Source organism: Acomys minous (genome assembly GCF_964271855.1).
Source record: "Acomys minous genome assembly, chromosome: 7".
Lineage (NCBI taxonomy): Eukaryota > Metazoa > Chordata > Mammalia > Rodentia > Muridae > Acomys > Acomys minous.
This window is the reverse complement of record NC_140488.1, coordinates 97,999,961-98,021,520: the sequence shown is the minus strand read 5'-3', so window position 1 is coordinate 98,021,520 and position 21,560 is coordinate 97,999,961. Positions and strand designations below refer to the sequence as shown.

At 43.5% G+C, this 21,560-nt stretch overlaps 1 protein-coding gene across 2 annotated transcripts; it reads left to right on the top strand.

Moving 5' to 3' along the window:
- Positions 1-1,041: 1,041 nt before the first annotated feature.
- Positions 1,042-20,829, top strand: RAB9A (RAB9A, member RAS oncogene family). Of its 2 annotated transcripts, XM_084788855.1 has the most exons (3): positions 1,042-1,197; positions 15,038-15,061; positions 19,669-20,829. In XM_084788855.1, the coding sequence occupies exon 3, from the start codon at positions 19,700-19,702 to the stop codon at positions 20,303-20,305; it is 606 nt and encodes a 201-aa protein (XP_084644981.1). In that variant the 5' UTR covers positions 1,042-1,197; positions 15,038-15,061; positions 19,669-19,699; the 3' UTR covers positions 20,306-20,829. The 2 variants fall into 2 exon arrangements, with proteins under 2 accessions (XP_084644981.1, XP_084644982.1); XM_084788856.1 differs by lacking the exon at positions 15,038-15,061 and having other exon boundaries at positions 1,043-1,197.
- Positions 20,830-21,560: the final 731 nt, after the last annotated feature.

Sequence of the window (21,560 nt, the reverse complement as noted above, 5' to 3'; positions counted from 1 at the left end):
AACAGCTTTGTATATTATAAACCTTTACTCAGAGTTCCTTGGAGGAAATATCCTGCACATATAAAAACAGGGTTTTTTTAATAAGGAAATCATTGAAATTCAAACTGGAACCCAATCTTTATTATGTGTCTCATTTTCATAATTATTCTATAATTATATTTGTGAGAAAATTTGTTAACTGTATATTTTCTGGTGCCTGATGAAAAATGACTTCACAAAGGCAGACATTGTGTAAATTATTGTGGGCCCTCAAATCATAAAAATAGATTTCTTCTCTTAGAAAATAAATAAACATAGTCTACCTGACAAAGTATATGGGGAACTAAGACTCCTTCCTCCAGGGACTTGTATTTTTACCATCTATGCACCCAATTTCCTTTATAAAGCAAAGTAATACAAACATCTCTGATAGTACGTTTTGCCTTCATTGTTTACATTTAGAACTGAGGAGGCAGTTCTTTAACAAGGAAAAACCTAAAAAACTTAATTTAAAAAACTTTTATTATTCTACAGTCTCACAAACATATTCCTTTTTCATTTACCTGTTATTTTGCTCGTTTGCACATTCGTTTTTTTTTTTAATGGCACAATACTGTTATATCATTGTACTTAAGTGATCTCTTTCTACTTTAAACTTTAAGAATAACTATTATTTCCTGAGCACGGTAGAAGAACCGAATGCAGGCGGGAAGACTAGAACAGCAACTGGCACAAAGGAAAACAGCAACTTTGCAGAGCAGTCTGTGGGAGAGCAGACGCTAGACTTCCTGGCTCCATCTTCTTTGTGTCTGCATTCCTGGGACCCAAATAAGATAGCCTTTGCCTCAGGGTCCAGGCTCCTTGCTTTCAGCTCAGACCCCGCCCCACCACTCCAGGCTGGGGGTCGAACTCTAGGTCCGGGTCTGCAGCTCCTGGTCCCGCCCCATAGACTCAGGCCGCGCCCCCGCTCAGGCACTGCTTTGTCACTCAAGGACCTGCCCCACCGACTCAGGCCCCGCCCTCTCGCCCCACTGCCCAGGCCCCGCCCCTCCGCCTCGGCCCCGCCCCGGCCGGCAGCCATATTGGTCCTTTGGCCCAAGTCTCTAGCTGTTTGAGCTTGAGCTGATTGTCGCTTTAGACGCTGCCGAGTCTCTGGCTCTCTTTCTGCCCAGGCGGGCTGGCAAACAGCTCCCGGGACATCCTGTGTGTGGCTTCAAGGTGAGTGGGGGTCAGTATTCCCTTTGAGGCCGGGGGGAGCTGGATAAGGGTATGCGCGCGCACGGCAGGAGCTGAGGGCCGCTGGGGCAAGGGGCTCGCCAAATTGCCAGGGGTCTATAGACTACTGGGCAACAGGGGTGGCTTGCCCCCCAATCTCCTGATGAATGACGTAGGAAGAAAGACGGGTTTGCACAGTCAAACACACGGGAAGAGGGCACACACCCAACCACTCGGGACATATACGCGCGCTCAGCGAATACGCACACACCAGAGAGGAAGAGAAATCCTTTAAAAACCCCGGGAAGGAGGTATACCCAACACCCTAAACACTTGGGAATAGGATGGTGGAGAGATGCGCACACGGATAAATATGCAAACACCTGGGTACACACGTATACTCCAGTCTTTCCCCTAACACAGGGACACCCACGCACCCGAGACCAAACCTTGCACAGGAGTGACTGACCGGAGATAGCAGGGGTGCTCCTGTTTGCGTTTGGCGACCTCTGACACCCTACCCAGTTGAGCATTTACTTAATGTCTGGCCCATGCAGGTGAGGGAGCTTGGGAGATAAAGCCAGGGCAAAGACCATGTAGGAGGTTGGGAACTTTGTCGGATCAGACCTTGGCTGAAGTTTCAGAATCGCGTTCGTTCTTTTCTTCCATCTTAGTCAGTGAAAAGACCAGATGAGACTCTTAAGTACTGACCAGTTGGTTGGTGAGTGTGTTTTTGTTTTGTTTTTAAAGTGATGACACATCCCGTGATCATACGTCTTTTCAGGAATAACTTTTGTGCAAGTTTCCAAATGGGCACGTGACAAGTCTTTTTCACAGCGTCCTTATAAAATCAACAGACTAAATTTGGTTTTTGTTTGTTTTGTTTTGTTTGTATAAGTTTTGCCTTTCGTAGCTAGCTCCACCGCAATGGAAAATCCCTACACTGCCTAAAATCTCAACTAGAGTGGAAGGAAACCCAGGGCTTTCAACTAAGGACTGTTTCTCTTTTTCTTTTTTTTTTTTTCTTTCCTTCTTCCATTGCTAGAGACCAAACCCAGGGCCTTGTTCTTGCTAAGCAAGAGCTCTCCCTCTGTTGGGAAATTCCCAGGTCCTCCCTCAGCTAGGGGCTTGAGTACCCTGCTTTTACTTTGTCTTTTATAAGCTTAGGTCGAAGGTACCACTATTTGTGTAGAACTCCAAGCAACTTACATAAGAGTGCCATATCTAACAGCGGCGTGGCAGTGTTTGGCTTTTGGGTTTTTCATGTATGTTGCAGTCTCTCTTGCTGTACTGAGGCGTTTATGGTCTGGAGGCTTATGTATTTAGAACATTTGGGGATCTAAGGATATGTTTGTTTTATTTTCTGGAAGGTTAGAGTAGAACATCCATTGTTGGTGGTATTCTCTCTTTTCCAGCCTGATCCTTTTACATTTTCCCAGGCCCACTACTTCCATTTTATACTATAGTACTCTGGAAACCTGAAGTTCTCTTAGTTCTAACAATTTCTTTGTTTTTAACCCTCCCTCAATTTTTTTTTTACCGTTTATTGGGAAGTCCTCCGTCATAACTTGAAGTGGTTCTGTTCCCGTCAGAACTCTATGTGCATCCTTCCATTTTCCTGGTAGTTCCAAAGCAGTGGCTCTATTTCACAGATGAGGAATTTGCCAGGACCCTGGAGGGTTAGATCTCTTTTCCAAGGTCACCTGGGGAGTGAGGGAGCAGTGCTGATTTTCAAAGCGCGTTTGTGGGTCTTTTAGAGTAGTAGTTTTGCACTGAAAGGCAATTTTATCCTCTCAGGGGATATTTGGAAGAAACTGTTTAAGCATTTTTGGTTCATCCTCCAGGTCACACCGGGCTTTCACAGTTCTTTAAGCACAGTGCCGTTTTACAATTTAGGATAGCATTTTTATTATTTTTAAAGCTTGCTGGGGGAAAATTCTCTTTATTAAGAGATATGAATACCTGGTAACAAAATCCATTTTTTGTTTATTTTGTATTTTCAGGACAGGGTTTCTATTGGTGGGGCTTGGTGGTGCAAGCCTGTAATCCCAACACACGAGGCAGAGGCAGGTGGATCACTGTGAGTTCGAGGCCAGCCTGGTCTACAAAGAGTCCAGGACAGCCAAGGCTAACACAGAGAAACCCTGTCTTGGGGGAAAAAAAAGAAGAAGAAGAAGAAGACAAGGTTTCTTTGTTCAGCGTGGTTGTCCTGGAGCTCACTCTGTAGACCATGCTGGCCTAGAACTCGGAGGTCTGACTGCCTCTGCCTCCTGAATGCTGGATTTAAAGGTGTGCACTACCACCTCCCAGCTAAATTTTTTTTTCCTACCTCAATCTTGCTATTTTAGCAGAGGCTGGCTTCGAACTCCTGATCCTACTGCCTCAGCCTTCTAAATGCTGGAATTACAGTGATGCACTACCACACATAGTTTCAGATGTATGTATGTATGTATGTATGTATCTTTTTAAAGACAAAAGTGACAAAAACTTATGAGCTACTAGGAATCATTGCAGTTCACTTTTTTTTTTCATGATTTCATTCATCCACAGATATTTTCTGAGCACCCTGTCAGGCACTGTACGAAGGTACTGGCCAGAAGGAAGAGTAGTGGCAGAACTTCCACCTTCCTGAAGCTTGCAATCCAGTTGAAATCATAAGACCAGGTTCTCACATGGTCTTAGAACAGAATTTATTGTTTGGACTACTCAGGGACAGAGGTCAGGTGTCCATTAAGGAAACAACACAGCCAACACCCAGCACACAGAAGTACCTGTGTCATGGCATTTTTTTTCTGTGCACACTTAGATGAAGTGGGGAACAGCTTCTGGTTTCTTTAGAGCTTTGTAGTCCAGTTGAATTAAGCGCATGTATCTTTTTATTTATTCATCTATCTGTCTACTTTGGTTTTTCGAGGCAGGGTTTCTGTCAGCCCTGGCTGTCCTGAACTCACTCGGTAGACCAGGCTGACATCAAAGTCACACAGATCTGTCTGCCTCTGTCTCCCTAAGTGCTGGGATTAAAGACATGGTCTGCCAGCCACTGGCTTTTTTTTTTAAATAGGGTCTCACTGTGGTTTCAGGTGGCTGCAGAATCAGTTTGAAGTCCAAGAGACACCGGCCTGCAACTTACAATCCGACTCAGCCCTCTTGCCTGGAGAAACTATTCTTAATGAACATAAGAGTCTTCCTTGAGTTTAGCCCCAGTAGACAATAGTTAGGCAGTTGTTTAATTGTTCAAATCAAGAAATAAAATGATGAAAAATTTTAAATAGCATTTGCATAATTTTCTTTTTTAAAAGCTTATTTATTTTGTGTTTATATGTATAGGCATTTTGCCTACCTGTGCGTCTGTGTACCACTTTAATGTGTAGTGCCCATAGAGGCCAGACGAGGGTAATGGATCCCCCTGGAACCATGTGGGTGCTGGAATCGAACCTAGGTCTTATGAAAGAGCAGCCAATGCTTAGCCATTTCTTTAGCCTGCATACTTTTCTTTTTGGTGTGTTTCAGCCTGTTTTTTTTTCTCTGCTTGTCTATGACCAGGCCTTTCAAAAGACATGCTGCTTTCTTCTAGTGTCAGTTATTACTGTTAGGTCAGCCTTTTGCATGGGTGATAGGTGTGTGTGTGTGTGTGTGTGTGTGTGTGTGTGTGTGTGTGTGTGAGTGAAAGAAGGTTGGGTCTCTTTAGGATTTCCTTGGAAAACATTCACATAGTAGGTTGGTTGGTGGGTGTGAGAGTATGTGTGTATGGTATATATGCACATGTGTATGTGCAGGCCAGAGGAGAAGGATGTGGAGTGGCCAGTTCCAGATCCCACTTATATTCCCTTGAGACAGTTTCTCCCTGAACCTGGGGCTAGGCTGGTGCTCCATAGGCTGCAGGAATCCTCCTACATTGCTGGAGGGACTGGTGTTCATGGGTCCCATGTCCACCTCTTTCTGTGAGTTTCTAGGGACTGGAATTCAGGGCCTCTTGCCTGCACAGCAAGCGTTCTTACCCATGGAGCCATCTCCCTGCTTTGTAGCTTTGGATTTTGATTCTGCCACTGCACAGTGTTTTTCTCTTCGCTAATAAATATAGATTTTTTTCCCTACCTCTTACCAAGTGCTCTCTACTATGGGTATGTGTGTGTAGGGTGAGGGTACAGGAATGCTGGATTTCCTATCATACCTGAAGACAATTGCTGACATGCAGGGCTAACAAAGGTGCGTAGGGTGTTTGTTTGTTTGTTTGTTTCTGGGAAAGGTCAAGAGAACTTGGTGCCAGGGAGTCTTGCTCAGGCATTACTTGTCTTGCTGCTCTAGCATAGTTAGGTCACCACATTTCTTTCTTTGTAAAAAGATACATTACTTGCTAATGTCTGCAATAGTGTATGTATCAGGTAGAAATAGCAAATCATTAACTGCCAAGTAATTCTGCTCTGGGCAGTTTGTTGGTTAAGCAGCAGGAGGAAATAAGCCAATTAGAAGTGGTTCTCAGTGAGGCTAAATTGAAAGCTATGTAGATAATAAAATAGGTTTTGACTACTAGGTCATCCACAGAGGCCATTTATTAAGGGGTTGTTGGGGAGGGGAGGAACTAAAATCAGAAAATGCCTCAGGGAGTTTGCTGGGAAATCTGGAAGCAAATGAAAGGTCAGGGTACTGAGACAGGACACCTGGAGCCACCAAGGTATGTAGAGGCGTGTGTGTGTGTGTGTGTGTGTGTGTGTGTGTGTGTGTGTGTGTGTGTGTGTGTAGGGGTTATCAGGCAAGGTTTTGTTGTAGAGCCACCTAGGTATGTAGGTGTGTTTGTGTGTGTGTGCAGGGGGTGTCAGGCAAGCCTTTGTTATAGAGCCACTTAGGTATGTAGGTATGTAGGGGTGTGTGTGTGTGTGTGTGTGTGTGTGTGTGTGTGTGTATGTATGTAGGGGGTGTCAGGCAAGCCTTTGTTGTAGAGCCACCTAGGTATGTAGGTGTGTGTGTGTGTCTGTGTGTGTAGGGGGTGTCAGGCAAGCCTTTGTTGTAGTCCCAAGCCTGCTTTGCCTCAGGGTACCTGGGCTGGTTAGATAATTTGGAGGAGAAATCTCTGTTTCCCAATGTGACTCTTGGTACTATACATACTGTGATTTGCTCTGGGTATTTCCACATTCTGGATTTTTCCATTACATTTTGTTAATTTTTGACCCTGATGATTTCAAGCTGTAGAATGCCCTTGCATTGGGAACACAGACAGGTTATGGTGATACATTCAGTGGGTGTTAAGTAAGGTGATAGCTCTATATGAGTTAGAGGGAGTGTGTTGCAGACAAAATATAGAAGAGTGAGGCAAGCAAGCCTGGCTTCATGCTCTTTGGACACAGACTCCATTTTTGTCCGAGGCTGAAAGCATTATGTTTGCCATTGTGTTGACAGAGGCTAGGGAAACAGTATGGAAGGACTCTGCATTTGTTCCGTGGCCACATTTTTTTTTTAATCTTAAGAGTGAAAGGTAGCAAAACAGTATATAAGGTTGAACTATCCCTCCCCCAAACAGGGTTTCTCTTGGCTGTCCTGGGTTTCAGGCCTTGGCTGTCCTGGACTCACTTTGTAGACCAGGCTGGCCTCGAACTCACAGCGACCCACCTGCCTCTGCCTTCCTGAGTGCTGGGATTAAAGATAGGCACCAGCACACCCAGCTAGGGCTGAACCGTTTTAATCCCAGGTTTTTGTGATTTGGATTAAGTGTTCCAGGTATAGAAGTTAAGACAGCTTCCAGGAGGTTGCCTCTCAGAAGCAGCTGTGTTAGCAGGGTTAGCGAAACGTGAAAAGGCCTCACACTTATTTCAGCATCTTGCTCAGGAGAACTCTAAAAGGTAGGAGTGCTGGATGTGTTGAACGATTCCAAAAAGACTAGGCATGGTAGTGCATGCCTGTAATCCCAGCACTTGGGAGGCAGAGAGGGTCTGGGCATCAGGACTTTAAGGCCATCCTTGGTAGTACAAGAAGTTCCAGGTCAGCCCAGGCAATAGGAGACTCTCTCCAAAGCAAAATAAGAACAAATAGAAATCTCTTCAGCATGCGGGGTTGTTGGAGTCTTTGTGGTTTCAAGCTTGTATGTTTGATCTGGTAAACAAACCTGGAAGACATACACAGTGTAGCAGGAAGTCAAAACAAGGAAACTACTAGGCTACACGTGGGTGGAAGCAGGTTAGTCTGGGATGAACTGTAATATTCCTAAATACAATTTGAAAAAAAAAATAGTTGTTTTGGAAAAGTAGACAACTGCCATCCTTATAATGAGCTCTTAATTTTTCCTCTGTGATTCTGGGCAAAATCAACTTTACAAAGTTAAGTCACCAGAAGGAATGTGTGCAGCGTAGTGTTGAAATTGTGAACTCTCTTGAGCACGGTGCCATAAGGATGCCAGAATCTCTGTTTCCTTTAAACATTTCATGTAGCCTGCCCTACTCCTGTGAAGCTGCATAGCTTAGGAACCATAGGGTTAGAAGTTTGTGTTTTCCATTCGAGTTTATAAATGTAAAGGAGTTAGTGGTACGCGAGGAAGGTGATAAAGTTGCTTTTCAGTTCCCTACCACACCACTTTCAGTAAGTCTGTAAGCTTTCCCCCTGGGTGTGCACTTTGGGAATGCTGCTATTTTGGTGGCTGAGCTGGGGAGCAGGGCCTGCAGAATGAAAGCACAGGCCAGGTTTTCTATTCAGTCTGCTCCACCATCCTGACTTCTGTATTCCTTTTTTGTTTTGTTTTGTTTTTTGTTTTTTGTTTTTTTGAGACAGGGTTTCTCTGTGTAGCCTTAGCTGTCCTGGACACACTTTGTAGACCAGGCTGGCCTCGAACTCACGGCGATCCACCTTCCTCTGTCTCCCAAGTGCTGAGATTAAAGACATGTGTCACCACACCCGACTATTCCTCCTTTTCTAGTGTGTGCACTTGTTCAGGAAGCTGTGGTTGTAAGAGAGTGGTTGTTGTTTCCCAGAATGCTCCAGCCTTTTCCTGTTTTTTGGTGCTTGGAAAAGTGCTAGAGAGCTAGGCAGTGCTTGTTCAGTCCAATGGCGGAGTCCTTCTCCCCGCAACCCTCAGAGTTTGTCTGTTACACAGAGTCCTGGCTGCCCTGGACTCTTTGTAGACCAAGCTGGCCTCAAACTCAGATCCACCTGCCTCTGCCTCTCAAATGCTGGGATTAGAGGCGTGCGCCACCGTGCCTGGCCTCAAATGGCTGAGTTTTCCCAGTTATTTCTTGAGTTTCACACTGCCACAACTGTATTAATTAATTGATTTATTTTGGTTTTTTTCAAAACATAGTTTCTCTGTGTAACAGAGTTCTAGCTGTCCTGGACTCGCTTTGTAGACGAGGCTGGCCTTGAACTCAGATCAGAGAGATCTGCCTGCCTCTGTCTCCTGAGCGATGGGATTAAAGGCCACCATGCTGAGCCTCCATTTACTAAATTTTGTTGCTGATTTGCATCTAAAATAGTTTTTTCTTGGTGTCTTTTCTGTCTCTGTGCTTTTTTTTGGAGACAGGATTTCTCTGTTTAGCCCTGGCTGTCCTGGAACCCACACTGTAGACCAGGCTGGCCTCCTGAGTGCTACCACTGCCCAGCTGTAGTTGTTTTTGTTATTGTTTTCCTGTGACTTGGGAGTGAGGATACCACTTTTTGACCTACTGTGTTTAGTTAGGCCTGGGTGTGAACAGTATTTCATCTTTGTACCTTTCATCTGTCTATCTGTGAAGCGTGGAGGATAATGTCTGATCTGTGGGTGGTTTTAAGGAGCTGTGTCTTAGATACTGTGGTGGTTACTGTTGTCAACCTGACACAATGTAGACTCACTTAAAAAATGGGCCCATGGACATTCCTGTGTAACTGAGGTGGGAGGAAGTAGCCCCACTGTGGGTAGCATCACTCATTTTTCTGGTTGGGATCCTGACCTGTGTGTAAACCCATTCATTTTCTCTCTGCTCCTGATTGTGATGCGATATGACTAGCCACTTGAGGTTCTTGTTGCCTTGACCCTCCCCACTGCAGTGGACTGTCCATCCTCCCTCTCCCTCAACAGTAAGACTAAAACCTTCCTTATGTTCTTTTGTCAGAGTATTTTGCCACAGGAACAGGAAAAGAAACTAAGACAGGACTTAGTAGGCCCTAGAGTAAGGAGCGGCTGGGAAAATAATAGCTGTAGTACTGGCAATGTGACAGGGGCGATGGGCTGGGAAGGAGGTAGGTGCATTTCTTTATAGGGTTGAATCAGGCAGGTTAGACAGGAGAGAGAGGCAGTGGAAGGGTAAATACCGGAAGTTTGCCATCCTGAATTTGAATGCTGTCTTTATAAAGGGGTTGGAAATTCTTGTGAGGCCCTTTGGTGGAGAGGGTGAAGGTGGACTTGAAGGAAGCACTGGTATTTCTAGCCAGTGAGGAGCAGTAGGGACGTCAACGTCAGGAGAGTGTTAGGAAAGGGAGCCACCTGGCTAAAGAAAGCTGGAAGTGTGAGAGCAAAGGCATCTGTGGACTATTTTAGGGGATATTTTCCAGAGGAGGGGCCTTATTGTCATGTAATGTAGGCTTCCCGAGGCAAGTGGCCAGGCCTGACTAAGACTTGAAGGATCCCACCTTGCCTCTGGGCAGATGTGTGCTACTAACAAGATACTTTGGTGGGTGGGTCTCTAGTTCCTTAGTTGCTTTAGAAAGCACGTGATTGTCCTCTGAGTCTGTGGCATGTGACTCTTCAAGGAATTCACTGTCTCATCACAGCCACAGGTGGAGGGACTGGTCAGATGAAAAACTCAAAATACAAAAAACCCTTCACTCTTCTTTCTGTTCACTTTAGGGCCCCATGTGCCTGAAGGCTCTCATGGGAGAGGTGATCAAGGCATTGGATTGGCTAGTGGTCATGATTTGCTGAGGGTCCAGGGAGCGGAGGTGTGTAGCTCTATAGAGTTAGTGTGGTGTGGAGGCCGATGAGGAAATGAGTGGTTAAGGCGAGGCTTGGAAAGCTTTCTTCTGAGAAGAATCCAATCCAGCATCTCAGGACGGCTAAACTGGGGTGTCACTTATGGAGAGGTGGCAGTTACCTCCAGTAAACAGAACTTTATGAGGAGTTACTTGAAGTCTTGGACATTGGACTGGTGACAACTTCTTTATGTAGGATGGGATTTCCAAGTCTCTAATCTAGTTGAGTCTTAAAACTGCTGCTCTTTCTCTAGATGTCATTAGTGACCAAGAGCAGGTTTCTCTGTGTAGCCCTGGCTGTCCTGGACTCACTTTGTAGACCAGGCTGGCCTCGAACTCACAGAGCTCCGCCTGCCTCTGCCTCCCGAGTGCTGGGATTATAGGCATGCGCCACAGCACCCAGCTGCTTAGTTTTCTAATATATAGGTTTAAATCCATTCCTTTCATACTTTAATGTTCTTCTTTAAATATTTAGCTATAATTCCCAGTATTATTTTTTTCCCTTACATAAGATCTTGCTTTGTAGCTCAGGCTAGCCTCAAAATTGCAGTCCCCTTGCCTCAGCCTCCAAACTATTAGAACTACAGCTCTGGGGTACCACACCAGCTTCCCGCCATTCCTGTGACTTTTCTGTTTTTATTGTACTGTTTAAAATTCAACTTTTAACTGGGTATACTGGCACACACTTTGAATCCCGGCTTTCAGGGATGCAAGGACAGGGCAATCTGTTTTGTCTCAGGTTTTTCCATAGTAAAGTCCAGGATAGCCAGGGGGACAGAAAGAGACCCTGTCTGAGGAAAAAAAAACCACTTAAACTATTCCTACTCTTTATTTTGCTCACGCGGGCAACATTAGTTAAATGAATTGGGCCTCTGAAAGAAAGAAACGAGGAAAGGAAGGAAGAGAAAGAAAGACAGACAGAAAGGAAAGAAAGAAAGAAAGAAAGAGGAGGGGGCCAAGGAGGGCACGAGGCCCAGGGAGTATGATCAAAGTGATACGTATAGAAGATGTGCATGTTTGTATGTATGAAATTGTGAAGGATTAAAAGGAACCATTGGAACCCAGGCTGGGGAGATGGCCCAGTTGGTAAAGTGCTTGCCTTACAAGCATGAGGACTTGAGTTTGATTCTCAAATGTAAGCAGTCAAAAATGCCAGGCACAGCTAGGTGTGGTGGTGCACACCTTTAATCCCAGCACTCCGGAGGCAGAGGCAGGCAGATCTCTGAGTTCCAGGATAGCCTGGTCTACAAAGCAAGTCCAGGACAGCCAAGGCTACACAGAGAAACCCTGTCTTGAGTAACAAAACCAAAAGCCAGGTGTCTGTAATCCCAGCACTAGGGAGGTAGAGAGGATGATCCCTGGGGCTCTCTGGCCAGTTTTACCTAATTGGTGGGCTTCAGGGCAATGAGAAGACTGTCTCAATGAAGTGGGTGTTGTGCTGTGCCTTCCACAAGCAGTGGTGGCACCTGCATGCTTGTGTGCCTGCCCATGAGCACGTACAGACACACCACACCATACACACAGCACACCACACACACAGCACACATACACTACACCATACCACACTACATACTACCACACCCACACAGCACCCACACCACAGCATGCACCCCAGACACAGCATACACACCAAAGCATACGCACACCATACCCACACAGCACACACATACTACACCACAGTACACACCACACCACATCACACATAACCTATAGCACACCACACATAATATCACAGCGCACACAGCACACCACATTACAGACAAACATCACACCCCATACATACCACATACACAACGTACACACATACCAAACCACATACATGCCACACCCACATCACACACACACACACACCACACTACACCAAAGCACAGACATACACACACACCACAGGCACAGACAGCACACACACACTGCACCATACCATACACACCACAGCATACAACACCACAGGCACACACACATACTGCCCACACCACATGCACACAACATACATGCACACACCACACCACACCACAAACACACTACATACACACCACACATCGACACCACACCACAAATCTGGTAAAGCGCTTCTAATCTTTCCAGTATAAAGCTCAAGCATATAGGTTCCTGTTAACAGGTACACTGCTCTATGCATCCTGAGCCCTCATGGGAATCCAGGGCCTTGCATATAATATTCATTCACCATGCTATAGACCTGCATTGTCTAATACAGTAGCTATCAGTGTTGTGAAATGCCTTAATTACAAAAAAGTTAGGAACCCCGGTAATTAAGCAGACCAAGCACATTTCATGTGTTCATTGGCCACATGTGGGTCACTGGACATCTCCAGCAATACAAGAAGCTCTGAACTATCTGCCATTTAGTTGCTTAATTGAATCTTTTGTCCTCCTATCATTCTTAACTATGAAATGCTTTTTCATGAAAAACTAAAGTGTGTGTATGTGTATGTGTGTTTATTAAATTAGATGCTTCCTTTTTCAGAAAGAGTTACTTTAAATAGAGGATGCGCTTTGACAGTGGTAGTTTGGTTTTCATAGTTTTTTGTTTTATTTTGCCTTTCCTATCTGTCACCAGTATTTAGTGCTAAACCATCTATTTTTGCCTGGCCAAATCTTGAGCCTTCAAATTGGCCTGTTCTTGTGATATTTTCCTTAGTTCTGGTTTCTTTGTTTTTGCTTGTTTTGTTACCTTTTTGCTATGGAGCTAGTACCCATTAGACTTCCTGGCCTCCTTGGCTAGCATCTTGTTTATTCGCCCCTCCCCTTTCTCCCCTTCCATAGGTTTCTTTCTCTTTCTTCTCCCCTCCCCCTTTTTTCCCTTGGAACTTACTATGTAGCCCAGGCTGACCCTGAACGTGTGATCTGCCTGTCTTCAGTTCCTGAGTATGGAGATTTGCAGGCATGTAGCACCCTGCCCTGTCTGAAGCTCAGCTTCATAAGTTATGAAATGAAGTGAAATGGGAGCTGTGCCTCTAATTAGCACATTCAGGGCGAATGAATGCAAAAGGAACTTGTGAAATTGGAGAGAGGCAAGAACCTTCCTAAATTTAAATCAGGAGTGATAAAATTCTATTAGAATTCTTGGGAGTGAGAAGTTGCAAAGGGACAATCTCAGGTGTGTGTTTCTGAAGTTTTGAGGAGGTGGTTTACTAAGAGGAGCCATTCTCCCTTTAGTCCCTGGAGAGGAGTGCACTGGTTTTTAAGCATGTACATGCCCACTCATTGTTGATGTCAGTCAGTAGTACTTTAAGTGGTTTTCTCATTAGAATTGCAAGAATCCATTTTTCCCACATATTTTATGGATATCAAATTTTTTTTATTTATATGAGTGCTCTATTTGCATGTATGACAGAAGAGGGCATCAGATCCCATTATAGACGGTCATGAGCCACCATGTGGTTGCTGGGAATTGAACTCAGGACCTCTGGAAGAACAGACAGTGCTCTTAACCGCTGAGCCATCTCTCTAGGCCCAAAAAAGGGAAGAATTTACATATAAGTATAGATAGAAATAGAATGATACAATAACAAAAATAACAGAGGAAATGATTTATTTTTAGCATTATTTGCATTTACTTAGTGTGGCAGACAAAAATAGGACAAATGAGTTGTCTTCATTTGATTTCTATTGCTATGATAAAATACCCTGACCATAAATAACCTGGGGAGAAAACTGACTCTACCCATCACTGCCCATTTCCCTACCTGCCTCCATACCAGATTAGCTCTCCACTGAGTTATTTTAATTTATAATTCTCAGGTCACACTCCATTGCTGTGGGAAATAAGCGGCAGGAACCCGGAGGCAGGAACTGATGCAAAAGCCATAGATAGAGGAACACTGGCTTGCTTAACCTACTTTCTTATAGCACCCAGGGCCACCAGCCCAAGGGTGGCAGTGCCAACAGTGAGCTGTGCTTTCCCACATTAATCATCAACCAGGACAATGCACCACAGGCTTGCCCACAAAGCCAGTCTAGAGGAAGCATTTTCCTCAGTTGAGGTTCCCCTCTTCGAAAATGAGTCTAGCCTATGTCAAGTTGACATGAAACTAGCCACGATGAGTGGATGGCATAGGTGTTGTGTACATTCCTGGGAGTTGACATTGGAACCGGGAAACAAGCGTACCGAGCTTGGAGCATGTAAACAAATGAGAAATCAGAGAGAAGGTGAGGATGACAGTACAAAGAAAAGAGAAAAGGTGCCATGGGCTTCTTGTATAAGGTGATCTGACCTAGGCCTCTGATGTCTGACTTTTGTAGCCATTGTGCTAAGAAGGTGCTTCCGGGACCAAGGTCACAGCCCAGGCAAAGGTGGGTGAGTCACTGAAAGCAGAGATGGCTTAGGGTGGGAGTGCTGAGCTGGGCAGATATTGGGACAAATTTGGGAGGTTGGATAGCAATGTGCCTTAACTGCTGAGCTATCTCTCCAACCTTCCTGGTTAAGGAAAATTTCCATTTGTTCAGCAAAAATTTCTTTTTAGAAAAACAAAACAAAACAAAATTTTGCTAGGCAGTGGTGGCCCACACCTTTAATCCCAGCACTAGGGAGGCAGAGACAGGTAGATCTCTGTGAGTTGGAGGCTAGCGTGGTCTGCAAAGAGAGTTCCAGGACAGCCAAGGCAACACAGAGAAGCCCTGTCTCGAAAAAACAAAAAAGACCAGACAAACAAACAAACAAAAAAAATTGCATGGGCTGGCCTGGACTACAGAGCTGGTTCAAGGCCAGCCTTGGCAACTTAGTGAGACCCTAACTCAAAAGAAAAAGTAATAAAAGGGCTGGCATTGTTTAATTCACTGTTTGAGCTTGCCTAGCATATATAAGGCCTTAGGCCCAACTGTAATACCTTAGAAGAAGAAAAAATCATTAAAACAAATATACATCACTAATGTGAGTTTTTAAAAATTTTCTTTGCAGATAATGATGAACTGAACTTCTAAGGTAAGGTTTATGAACTGTGTATTATGCTTATTTTAATTCAGATGTCTTAGCCCGGTGTAGTGGCGCATACCTTTAATCCCAGCATTTGGGAGGCAGAGGCTGGTGGATCACTGAATTTCAGGCCAGCCTGGTCTATAAAGGGAGTCCAGGACAAGCAGGGCTACACAGAGAAACCCTGTCTCAAAACAAAAGTAATTCAGATGTCTTTATATATAAAATTTAGCTGTATTAAGTAATGTTAAACTTGATGAAGATTATTGCTTTTAGACAACCTGTCCAACTCTGAAATGTCAGAGTTCATATTTTTATTTTTAGCTGAATTTTGAAAGTAACATGGAACAGGGAACATTTTTATGTTCATTAGCTTGCTGTGATTATGTTAATGAGTGGATTGAATGAAGCTGGCTTCTCTTAAATGTCATTGGGAATAAGATGGGTCATATTCTCATTAATAACAATGTATTTGTGTACAACTTAAGGTTAGAATCAAAGAGGTGGTCATGTATGGTAATAACATTAGCAAAAGCTTGTATGTTTCCAAGTTGGAATCTGGGAGGCCCTAAACAGTAAATGTGCATGGCAAAAACATTACCTGGTATGTGGAATTCACAAGTGTCAAATTTCCTTTAAAATGTCATGAAGTAGAAAATCCCATATAATTAGGACAAAAAAGGGTCAGAATACCCTGATAAAATTATATATCTCAGAATTCCTAAAACAATTTGGTAGATAATGTCTAATGGTATGTGGGGCCTAATTGCATGATGCCTTATAAGCTGACTTAAAGTCTTTAATATTCTGTACTTGTAAAATGAAGCTTTATGTCTTTTGAGTTAGTTAGATTAATTGACTTAAGATGCTAAGATAAATTTGATGGGCTACAATTATGTAAATCTGTTGTCTTCTCACAACAGATCATGACACTTTAGTGTTTCTGTCAGTTAAAAACTGTGAGAAGAGTTCGTGTGAAATTTGACCACGTCCCCTGGATGGGGAGACCTGGTGGCACTCAGAGGAAGGACAGCAGGCTACCAAGAAGAGACTTGATACCCTATGAGCATATACAGGGGGAGGAGGTCCCCCTCAGTCACAGTCATAGGGGAGGGGAGTAAGGGGAAAATGAGAGGGAGGGAGGAATGGGAGGGTACGAGGGATGGGATAACAATTGAGATGTAATATGAATAAATTAATAAAAAGAACTGTGACAAGAACAACATTGATGGGAGGTGGTGAGGGTCAATAGGAAGGAGTTCCCAGTAGAGGCAGTGACCAAGGTGAGGAGGTCTTGAGGGCACAGCAGTGAGTTGGGGTGGGAGTAGAAGCTGTACCAGCTGAGGGACCAGCATGTGCTTACTTAGTCAAAGGCATGGACAGTGACTTGTTAAATGACATTATTCCTGTGAGTAAACATCCACTGACCCAGGTAGGGAACTGACAACAGAACTTAAAGACTAGCGTGGTGAGTCAGTGTGTTTTACTGGAGTTACTTAAAGGAATATGGGTGAGGGATTACCTATAGGTGCAGAAATGACCCAAAGACAGCTGCATCTACAAAGCACACCCCAGCATGGGTGTCAGCTTATGAAAGCTGGAAAACCTAGGGTTCACTGCACAGCCTACAGGTAGCTCTGCAGGTTGGAGTGTCTCTTCCTGGTGGCTCAATTTGTCTAAGCCTTTTCTAGGCAGCTCAGCTGCTCTTTGTTTCTTCTAAGCCAGTGGTTCTCAACCCCTCTAATGCTGTGACCTCTTATTACAGTTCCTCATGTTCTGGTGACCCCCAACCATAAAATTATTTTCACTCCTACCTCATAACTGTAATTTTGTTACTGTCATGAATTGTAGTGTAAATATCTGATATGCAGATGGTTGTAGGCAACCCCTGTGAAAGGGTAGTTCCACCCCCAAAGGGGTCATGACCCTCAAATAAGCACTTCCCATGGTCTCTTCTTCCAGGCAGCTGGAGTACTCTGAAAGTCTTATTTGTCGCCTGGCCCTTGGGGATGGAGGGGCCTGGTGATTCTGGTCAGTTTCAGGGATTTCCTAAGCAATTTTGAGTGGTTTTCTTCTTGTCTTAATGAATTTCCCTGGGATACTTTACCTCCCTGTAAGCATTCTTAAGATAGTCTACAAATTGGTAGGTTTTAATCTGGGATGGCAAAGTCAAAGTTGAGTTTAGTTCTTCAAGCCTGGAGAGTAAACCAGTGAAGGATTTTAATAATTTTGGGTGAGTTTAGATGCTTTTCCTATGTTGAAATACAGCACAATGGGGACATATTCTGAGAAATGCATCATTACATGATTTCAGTGTAGTGTGAACACCCTCAAGGGTGCTTACATAAACCTAGGTGGAGTTGGTCAGTCACTTGCCAGGACCTCTTGATATAATTGTGAAACTGGGTAAGCAGAAGATAAGTGAGGCTTGCTTATTTGATTTCAACCTTGAGCTTTTCTTGCCACTGTTTCCTGAGTGCTGGGACTTCAGGCATGTACCACCTACACCCAGCTTTTTGATCTTTTTTTTTTATTTCCCACTAACTTAATTTCCCTCATTACCTAAGCTGCTGTTGCTTTTACCAGAATAGTAGAATGTATAGAAAGAAAAAAGAATTCTTGTAGATTATGGACATAGTATCAACTGCACTGGCTGTAGACATTCATCCTAGGAGATAAAGCAATTATTCACCATTTCTTCAGTATTTTCCCACTGTGGGAGTCAACAGTATCCACTTTCATGATAAAACTAATGAATATTTTAATTGTAGAACTCTGTTGTCCAGTATAGCTAAAGGCTTTTTATTTTATTTATTTTTTTATTTTTTGAGGCAGGGTCTCTCTATGTACCCTTGACTGTCCTGGACTCACTTTGTAGACCAGGCTGGCCTCAAACTCATAGCAATCCGCCTGCCTCTGCCTCCCGAGTGCTGGGATTAAACACATGCGCCACCAGTGCCTGGCTGCTAAAGGCTTTTTAAATGTGGCTATTTAAGTTAGCTGAAATTAAGTAAATGGGGTCAAAAGTGTAGTTCAGTGCTGGATGTTTTAATGCTTAGCATGCACAAGGCCCAGTCTCCAGCACCTAATTAATTAATTATATAAGGAATCAAGTTCTCAATAGCCACATACAGCTAGTGAATATCATGTTGGACATTTCCATCATTATGTACAGTCTTTTGGATAATGCTGATATAAAAAGAAAAACCATTCATATGACCTTCATAAATTTTAATATATTTAAAATAGACAGTTAAGTATTTGTATATCAGATGATTTAGCTTGATTCAACTTAAGTAGACAGAAAGGTGGATGGGAGTTATAGAGCAAACAGCACTTGCCTTTGATAGTAAAAGATGAGTTAGCCTTTCCACCCAGAAGTTTTATGCATGTTTGAGGGTTTTTTTAACCCAATGAAAAATTAAAGCATTAAGTAGGTACAGTGCTCCCTCCCATCAGCACTCAGAAGTAGCCATCAGTCATAGGCATTAGCCATGTCATCCTACACACTGGCTCCTACAGTGTAGAAAAGTTTAAAAATCCTGCCCCCACTTTTATTCTACTTCAAACGTACATACGGGGGCTAGGGAGATGGCTCACTAGCTCAAGTGCTTGCATGAGGACCGGAGTTGGGATTCCCAGTACCTGTGTAAAAAGCTGGGTATGGACATGTACCCATAATCCCAGCACCGGTGAGGGTGAGGCAGACACACTGGTGAGGAGGATGTTTGGTTTGCTGGCCACGCGGCCTAGCCAAGTCAGTGGAGCTTTAGGTGAGACCTTGTCTCAGACTCCCACCTCCCTGCCCAACAGTAAAAATCTCTCTCTCTCTCTCTCTCTCTCTCTCTCTCTCTCTCTCTCTCTCTCTCTCTCTCTCACACACACACACACACACAGAGAGAGAGAGAGAGAGAGAGAGAGAGAGCGCACACGCGAGCACACATGGTCACATACTTTGTAAAGTTGGAGCTGCCCAAATTAGTCTGAGTAGAATATGCCCTTTTATATGAAAAAGTCTACTGTTCCTGACACTGATCTGAGCTACTTAAAGTAGTATTCCTAGTGAAGACAGTAAACTCTTTGTTTACTCTTTGGTTGGTTGATTTATTTTATTTTATTTTTTTATTTCTTAGCTGACTCAGGGATCGTCTAGAAACCTCTTCCATTCTTGCTCAGTCGTGCCTGTATCTGAAGTGAGAAGGGGAAGGACAGTAGGGATTATCTCTTGGGGGACTGAGGGGCTGTTTGAAGCTGGTAAAGAAACCCACAGACTTTGGAACCTTGCCACCTCTATTTAGGGTAGCTGGGGCTGGGAGGAGCTTACGATAGTGATGACTCAGAGAAAGGTTCTGAGGTTAGAGTTGCCTTCAAGTCCAGCTTCACACAGGGTTGTGATCGGAGGAAGGGCAAGGGGGAACCTTTCCTTTCATCTCTAGGAAACGATGGTTGGATAGTGGTTGGCAGGTACAGGTTTAAATGCAGCCCTTCTTATTTAGGTAGTCCTTTTGCAAAGAGGAATCGGGGTTTGTGTTATTTTAAATACTGATTTTGTTAGAATTGTGTGGATTGCACCAATATAAAGGCATGTAATAGTACCTTCTTATTTTTATTTACAGGATTCTGAAACAAAAACTTCCACTATTAACAATGGCAGGAAAATCGTCTCTTTTTAAAGTAATTCTTCTTGGAGATGGTGGAGTTGGCAAGAGTTCTCTTATGAACAGATATGTCACCAATAAATTTGATACCCAGCTCTTCCACACAATAGGTGTGGAATTTTTAAATAAAGATTTGGAGGTGGATGGACATTTTGTCACCATGCAGATTTGGGACACAGCTGGTCAAGAGCGGTTCCGAAGCCTGAGGACACCATTTTACAGAGGTTCTGACTGTTGCCTGCTTACTTTTAGTGTCGACGATTCACAAAGCTTCCAGAATTTGAACAACTGGAAGAAGGAATTCATATATTATGCAGATGTGAAAGAGCCCGAAACCTTTCCTTTTGTGATTTTGGGCAACAAGATCGATGTAAACGAACGGCAGGTGTCTACAGAAGAAGCCCAAGCCTGGTGCAAGGACAACGGCGACTATCCTTACTTTGAAACAAGTGCAAAAGATTCCACCAATGTTGCAGCTGCCTTTGAGGAGGCAGTTCGAAGAGTTATGGCTACGGAAGATAAGTCAGATCATCTGATTCAGACAGACACCGTCAATCTTCACCGAAAGCCCAAGCCAAACTCATCCTGCTGTTGATGGCATTAAAGAGATGGTTGGTGCATTTTTACACACATGCACGCACATCTCTCTCTCTCACACACATACACACGCGTGCACACACACACACACACACACACACATGCACGCACACCACACACACAAGGAGTGTGAAGAAAATTAGTATTTGCAGCAGGGTTCATCTACTAATAAAATTCAACTAATGAATATTGCTGTCTCTTTAGTTGGTGGGAGAAGGGACACATTCACTCTGGAGGTATCTATTTACTCAATAATGGCACCTTACATTTATAAATTGTAATGGTTGTCTAATGTTTCTTTAATTTAAAATGTTAGCGCTAATAAGATGACCAAGAATGAATTAAATTGTAATTCAAACAAAAATCTTGACTATTCTAGAGTTACACTTAGATTGTTTTTCCCCTACAAGAAAATGGAAAATTACTTTTATATGTGTATATTTTTATGTAATTAGTATTCTATTCTTGGTCTAGGGAAGTAAATTCCTACAGCAATACTATTAAAGATTAAAATCTAATGCATTTCTTTATGTTGCAGTGCTTTTTGATTTGATTACCTCATCTCTTTAAGATGATTTAACTTATTCATTCTACATATTAGAATCTACCTCACATTTATTTATTCAGTTGTGTGGCACATATATCCCCTTCCCAACAAAGGAGCTAACTTTATGTATTTTGCTTTCCTTAAAAAATGACTGAGGCTTGTGTCTTACAGGCAGACTTTGAAGTCTTCTTGCCTCTACCTCTTGAGTGAGGGATTACAGGCCTGTGCTGCCATGTCCAATACCTGGTGAGCTATATCTTCAGCCTAGGATTGTACTTTCTGAGAGGGTATTGACACAGGTATTTCCTAAGTGTCTTCTCTGTCACTACTCAGTGATTTTTTCCCTCAAAACTTTTTTTATAAAGATTTATTTATTATTATGTATACAGTGCTCTGGCTCCATGTTCACCTGCAGGCCAAAAGAGGGCATCAGATCTCATTATAGATGGTTGTGAGCCACCATGTGGTTGCTGGGAATTGAACTCAGGTCCTCTGGAAGAGCCGACAGTGCTACCTCTGAGCCATCTCTCCAGCCCCCCCCTCAAAACTTTTTATTCTAAAAAGACAACATTCAGCAATGATCTCTGTCTTACTTAGGGTTACTATTGGCATGATGAAACATCACGACCAAAAAGCACCTTGGAGAGGAAAGGATTTATTTGGTTTACACTTTGATATCACTATTTATCATCAAAGGAAGTAAAGA